Genomic DNA, 6,789 nt, shown 5'->3' with positions numbered 1-6,789 from the left:
CATCCCAGAAGTGGTAGGATGAGGGTGGGTGTGCCCGCCTGTGCGATGTGAGCCTGAGCAGGTGTCCAGGGAGTGATGGGGAGCGCCAAGGTTTCTCCAAGGATTGGGGACGGAGGGGCATTCCGGGTCTCAGCGCTTGGCCGGGCACAGGGTGACCCGGGGCCAGTCGGACTCGAGAGGAAACAATAGCGACTCCTTAGATCCTGGGATCCTGCCACCGGCTGTCCAAAGCGTTCCCGGACTACCGGGACTTTTTTTTTTTTTTTTTTTTTTTTTGGCTAATTTTTGACTAGAGACTGGTGGGGGAGGGACGACAGAAGAGGGACAGCGTCTGAAGATGGGGGTGGGGGGAGCAGGGGCGACGGTTAAAGAAGTCGCCCCAGGCTGCGGCGCGGGTGATGTCAGCCCTGGACAAAAATAGAGAGGGATCGCCTGCAAATCCCCAGCTCCGGCGGGGCTAAACCTTGCAATCCCTCTCGGGCCGGCGTGGAGCCAGGGCGCAGGGGCCTCCACCGCCTCCCCGGGCGCGCACACACCAGCACACGCGCACGCACGCAGACCCTCCTCCGCACCCGCACTCCCGGTTTCCCCCGGTGCCCCTCGGTGCTCACCACTCGCCGCACCCGTCTGCCCCGCGGCGAAGCGCGCACAGCACACACACACACACAGACACACACACATACTCGCGTGGCGGCTGGGACGCGGGAGCGGCCGGCGCGACCTCGGAGGAGCCAGTGCCGGATCCCCGCAGCGCCCCTCGGAGCGCTGGCCGCGAGCCGCGCTCGGGAACGCGGGCCGCGCGCGGCGGAAAGCTGGGACGTGGATTAGCGCCGGCAGCAGCCTCCCGCGCGCGCCGAGGCGCTAAAGGGCTTACTCGGGAGGGGGGTGCGAGGGCGGGGAGAGGCTGCCCGTTAAATACCGCTCCCCGCCGCACTCCGGGCTCACCCAGCTCGCCGCCACCGTCGCCAGACCGTGCCCGGGAGGAGGGGGCGTTCCCCACGCCATGGCATCAACGGAAGGGTGAGAGGTTTTTTTTTTTCTGGGTACCAGCCGGGAAGCGGGAGCCGCGCGCCGGGTGGTGCTGCCCCTATCCCAGATGGGGACAGAAAAAAGTGACTTCTGACCTCGGAAACCCTTGCCAGAGCTACCGCTAGGCTGGAGGTGGTGAGGAAGGAGGCTGATTTCTTTGGTGGGCTAGTTGTCCTTTGAGGATGCAGGAGGTAGAGGATTGGTTCTAGTGAAAGGGGCGAAGGGCCATGGCGGTGTGAGAAAGTGTGAAGAGAAGCCCTTTGGGGATTACTTCAGAGACTTAAAGAAAATAAAGGATTGTCCATGGTGCTAGCAGGACACATTGCTTGGGCTGCGAGGTGGGGACCGGTTGGAATGAATGAACCAAAGACCAGGGCCGGGGCGGGGCGAAGAGCAGCGCGGAGGGGCCTTAGCTTTGGGAGCAGGTCAGGGGCCAAGGGCTAAGGTAAGGCTGCAGCCTAGGCGCTCTTTGCCCTTGGATGTTGGAATCTCCCTAGCCAGCTGCAAGGAAGGGTGGAAGTAGATTTGGGTGCTTCCCGAGAAGACGGGAGAAAACCTGTAGCTTGGAGCAGGGCAAGAGTTTGCAGACTTTATTGGGACTAGCACTGGCTTCTTTATTTTGCCTGTGGCCTTGGAGTTGCCTCTTGCCTCTTGAGGCTTCAGTTGGCATAGTGATCGCTTCTGTGACATAGAAGCACAACTGTATTTAGCAAGAGGAACAAGGGGGATGTAAGGGCAACTGGGTCCCTTGAATACTCAGTGCAAGGCATCCTGGTCTTGCCCTCCCTCCCCCAATAAAAAGCTTTTCAGGCTTTCCAGAGCCTAGGAAGGAATAAAAAAAGAATGTTTGGGGACCCCTGATTTTGGGTTATTTCACAAAATGCCACTAGCTGCTTGCGAGAGATCATTGGGACTACATGTGACATCCAAAACAAGTGTCAGGGACTTCTTGGGACTCTACACTTGAGTTCTTGCTTCTGTAATTTTCTGGAGCATTTTTAATCGAAATCAAACTCCACATCTAAGCAGGAGCTTTTGATAAGGTGGTGGACAGGTGGATTTCTAATCAGGAGTCTTCACTCCTGCTTAGATGACTCCTGCTTAGATGGTGTTCAAAGCTAGACTTCTAGATTCCAACCCTAGACAAGCAAAAATACTTCTAAGCCTGTCTATGTGCATCCAAAAGAAAGAACCCATTCGTTTCTCTCACCCCCTGAGTCCTTCCAAAGGTGTCTGGCATCTTGTCTAGCATGAAATTTCTTCACATTGCCTTATTTACCAGTGTGGACCTTTGAAATAATTACCTATCTGAAAAGATGCTCTACAGTTGTACAAGGAAGGTGGCATCTTGTGCTCAAACCTCTAGAATTAGATATTAAGGATCCACATGGTTTAACACCGGCACTCCTCTGTGTCTGATTTAAAGTGCTTTCATCTTAGAATAGGTATAAAAGTATTTCTGGCTATGTCCAGAACCCTTCCTTCCAGAATGACTTCAGCCTTCCAAGTCTCAGCTGGAAAACATCTTTGAAAAAATATTATCTTCCAAATGTTGCATTCAACTCAGTCTCTAAACTGATAGCCAAAAAGGAAAAGGGAGAGGCAACAAGAAAACTCCCCAGACTCAGTGTGCCACTGCTTTTGCCCTCATCCTAAGCGAGACCTGCCAAATGGTTTGACATTCCAAGTAAAACAGATGTGATTTTCAAGATGAAACCATTTCTAGCCCAGTTAGTGGTATCTTAGTCCACAGTGCAAGGTTAGGAAATGGTTGTCAAAGGAGCTTGTATTTAAGAAATGAAAGAACTGAAAAAAAAATCTGAAAACTGGGAAACAAATGTAGAAAAATATGTCATTATTTAAGAGCAGTGATTGGTCAGCTGGAAACAGTCTCAAAACCCTTCTCTTCTCCCAGAAGCCTTTGCAGAGTCTCCGCTGGGCAGAATGCACCTGCTAGGCACTGTGGTGGAAATAAAGAGACACAAATAGCTTTGGAGAATGGCTTTCTGAAGGCTGTCTCAGTGAAGGACTATTATCAATAAATTGTTCTCCTGGGTTGGTGAGATCTGTTTGCCCCTTCTGATATCTTTGGGTAATGCAACTTGTAAAGGAAATTCAGGAAGCGGCCCCAGGCTGGTCTCTTTTGTTAGCCTTTGTCTTCTAACAATATTAAAGCTTTTTTTTTTTTTCTGAAATATACACTACTTAGAAGAATGCCGAAATAGCAATGTAATTACATGCTTTCAGTTTATACATGTTCAGCTCAATTCTGCTCCAGAATGCTGGGGGAATGGGGTGGTATATTAAGCCAATCGATCTGGTGAATGTTTATTTGGTGTTCAAGTTGCCATCAACAGAATATGCTAATTACTACTTTTTATAGAATGATTAGAGGCAACAGATATATTTGCTCAGCGCTCTTCTCAAAGCTCATTTGTATTTTTTTACATTCACTTCTTTCAACAGCTCTATAAAGTAGGCAATCCAGTGAAAATAGACTTTGAAAGCTCAAAAGTGTGTACAATAAAATGCCATCTTTCCAGGAAGATTCTGAGATTTGGCAGAGCTTTGTATCTGTATCGTGTGGAAATGTCAGTTGTCAGTTATGAGTGCATGAGGCATGGCTGGGGCCTATTGTCAGCTTTCTCTCAAGTCTTAGTATACATCTCCAGCAAGTTGCCTTTTAGAATATTTCTGTAGCTTCTGTGTTTGATCTTTGCTGTTTTACAGAGCATATCTACTACTGTTCTGTTATCTAAAGTTTCTGGTTGTGTTACACTGAGAAGATCATTGTAGCTTTTGTAAAACTCAGCCGTGGCTCTTATGATTTCCAGGTTCTGAAAGTGTTTTCCTATAAGAGCAAGATTCAGTTTGACAGTTGAATATCGTTTGTTGCTGTTTTTGTTGTTCCTGAGTCCTAGGCATGGCTGGAATTACTCAGATGGCTTTTAGGTTCCTGACCCAAATTGGAAAGAGATTATAAGTCGCTGGTGACAGGCAGGCTAGTGTCTGTTATTGACTGGGTCAAAGTGGAGTGGCCAGATGCTGAAGAGACAACCATTTTAGAAATATGTTTCTAGGGGCTAGGGATGGCCAGGTCTCCACATACATCAGAGACTCCTGGCAATCTGTCTTCTGATCAGCTCCCAGGAGCCAAGGGGTCAGGGCTGCGCCAATCAGGAAGGCTTGGATTTCAGTCTGACTTAGAGAGCAAGTGAAACAGAAAACTGCTGACAGAAAAAAAAATCCCTGCCAAGGGAGACCCCTGAATTTACGATTCCCAATGCGTGATGCTAAACATAGCATTTGCCTTGTCTACTGCACCACCCCCCTCGGAGAATGAAATTGAAGAGAGCAGGCGTTATGAGCTTGAGAGTGGGCTTATTATGGGGTAATTGGGGAGTAGGGGAGATAGGATCTAGAGGGGCTTGTATATTGCATGCCTCAGGCTCCATTGGAATTCATTTCTCGTTTTCGAGACTATAGAAATTGTCTTTCTTGGGTAAACTGGATATGAGTGGAGCTATGATAAAGCCATTCTGTGTTTACTAAAGGCAATCTCTTGTGAGCAGTCGAAAGCCTAATTCTCCAGAAATCATTTCTAAATCCAAATGAGAGCAAAGCAGAAATGGCGGCTTTATTACAAAGCAAATGGCAGGTCTGAGCACTTTGTTTCCCTTCCCCGCTGTATGAAGAGGCATCCTCTCCTTTGGCTTCTGCACTCACTGATGTGTCAGGCCTGGCGAGTCCCATCAGAAATGAGACTGTGGCCACACAAACAAGCAACGCTCAAGCAGTGCCCTGGGTCAGTGTGCCATAGGTCATTCCTGGCTTCTTCACCCTTTGGAGCCCAACACAGGTTAATTCATTGACAATTCCCAGGGCACCTTCCGCGTGGCTGTATCAGCTGTAAAGGTGTCTCAGTTTCCTCCCTTTAAAGGCAAGCCAAATTGTTTTGTAGAGTGAATTGTTTCCCTCACTGGATTGACTTGCCCCTTTGAATGAATTGAATTGCCATTTCAGTCGCCGGCAAATTACATTGCTTTAATGTAATGAAACATAGATAACTTAAAATCCTCTAGCGTGAGTAGGCGGGAGCACGGTCCTCAGGATTAAAACGTCTTATTTAGGTTTGTATTTCAAGAACTTGTTCTCACGGTCTGAACAATACACCCGACAAACGTCAGGCAGTGCCTGCTTGCTTATAGTTGTCTCTTCCCTGCCCTTAACAGCTTGGTGGAGGTGGGAGGGGGGTGGTGGGCAGGAGGCATGCCTCGTAGAAAGGGTTTGGAATCCAGATTACAGCAAATCTCTTTATTTACCAAGGTTGTGGGATTGCTGTCCCCTCCCTCTGCCTGCCCTTCACCCTACAGCGTTCCAAGCGCCAAGTCCTTAGAATGAATTAATTAGGGGGAGTGTTTAAAAATATCTCATGGCTCCGTCTCCACGTGCTCCGTTATTGATTGGAGGCAGATGGGCTGCATATTTGTCGGGAGAAGAGAAAACGACTGATATCTCACTGTGAACCTGCCTGGTTATGACACCAGAGAAGCCAGACAATGGGCCCCCGCTGTATTGACAGGGAGTAAAAGGTAGAATACTAACCTTTTAAAGGGTGTGCCTTTTTGTCATAATGTTTCCTCACAGTTTTCAAGATTGTTTCTCGGTGGCATTGATATTTTCTTATTCTTTTCTTCTATTTGTTTACTTAATGTCTCAGACAAGCAGATGTGGCTACTGTCGGCTGAACTGTCAGCTGGAGTCCTTGGTGATGTCGCCAGCTGCCTTTGGATTATAGACTCACTGAGCAAGGACTGGCCTTTGAAAGGAGAACGAAGGGAATGAACTCCACTTGGGCAGCTGGACTTGATCTGTGTCAACCCCCGTCCCCTCTAGGATGGATGATGGCAAAGTCCTTGCATGGAGTCCTCGGGGACAAAGATATAGATATTGTCCCTAAGCGTCACGTATATTAAGGGATTCATTTAAATGGCCAGTGCAGGGACTTTCTTTTGTTACATTGGTCAGGACGACCATCTGTCATGTGCTGTTCCTAATCAGCACGGGACTTTGAATTCTGTGCTCCCCCTCCTGGTCCGCAGCCTCTGCTTTCTCTCAGGGTCATAGAACTGGAGACAGAATCAGCACCTCTATCCACCTTAGCTTTGTTTTTGTTTTTTGGTTTTTTTTTTTTTTGTAGCCTTGAAAATGAGGTGCTGGACACTACAGGCCATGTGTATTCTTATTTTGGCTCTCTGAGGATTTTGAAAATGTTTAAATTATTTGCCTACTTGGAAAACAATTTCCAATGTTGAATTCTTCTTTTTTGTTCTATTGTATGTGTTGGAGTGTTTTGTCTGCAGGTGTGACTGTGTGCTACATGCCTGCTTGATACCCATGGAGGCCAGAAGAGGGTCTCAGATCCCCTGGAACTGTAGTTAAAGGTGGTGGGGAGTTGCCATGTGGGTGCTTGGACTCAAACCTGTGTCCTCTGGAAGAGCAGCCAGCTCTCTTAACCATTGAGCCATCACTCCAGTCCCAAATTCCTGACTTTAGCTTCTCTGGAAAATTGGAGATCTGGTGACAAGGAACTCACTTTTATATCTTAATACATTTATGATGTGATTACAAGCCAGTGTCTGTGTGTGTGTGTGAATGTGAGGGTGTGTTTATGTGTGTGTATTCGTGTATAGGTATGTATTCATGCATGTAGGTATGTTCACGTGGTACTTCAGATTTCACCTGATAGGCAAGCATTCT

General features: G+C 48.0%; 1 protein-coding gene across 2 annotated transcripts in view; it reads left to right on the top strand.

Moving 5' to 3' along the window:
- Window positions 1-337: 337 nt before the first annotated feature.
- Window positions 338-6,789, top strand: part of Slc1a2 (solute carrier family 1 member 2) — a 140,533-nt gene continuing 134,081 nt past the window's right edge. Inside the window, exon 1 of one of the 2 annotated variants that reach the window (XM_021629276.2) lies at window positions 338-1,020. In XM_021629276.2, coding sequence (XP_021484951.1) covers window positions 1,004-1,020 — 17 coding nt within the window. In that variant the 5' untranslated portion in view covers window positions 338-1,003. Of the gene's footprint in view, window positions 1,021-1,066; window positions 1,165-6,789 lie in introns of those variants that run through there. The other variant, XM_060371425.1, reaches the window with a different exon arrangement.

The sequence above is a fragment of the Meriones unguiculatus genome, chromosome 18, assembly GCF_030254825.1.
Source record: "Meriones unguiculatus strain TT.TT164.6M chromosome 18, Bangor_MerUng_6.1, whole genome shotgun sequence".
NCBI classification, from domain to species: domain Eukaryota; kingdom Metazoa; phylum Chordata; class Mammalia; order Rodentia; family Muridae; genus Meriones; species Meriones unguiculatus.
The sequence above is the reverse complement of the archived record's forward strand: the minus strand, read 5'-3'. Positions and strand labels throughout refer to the sequence as shown.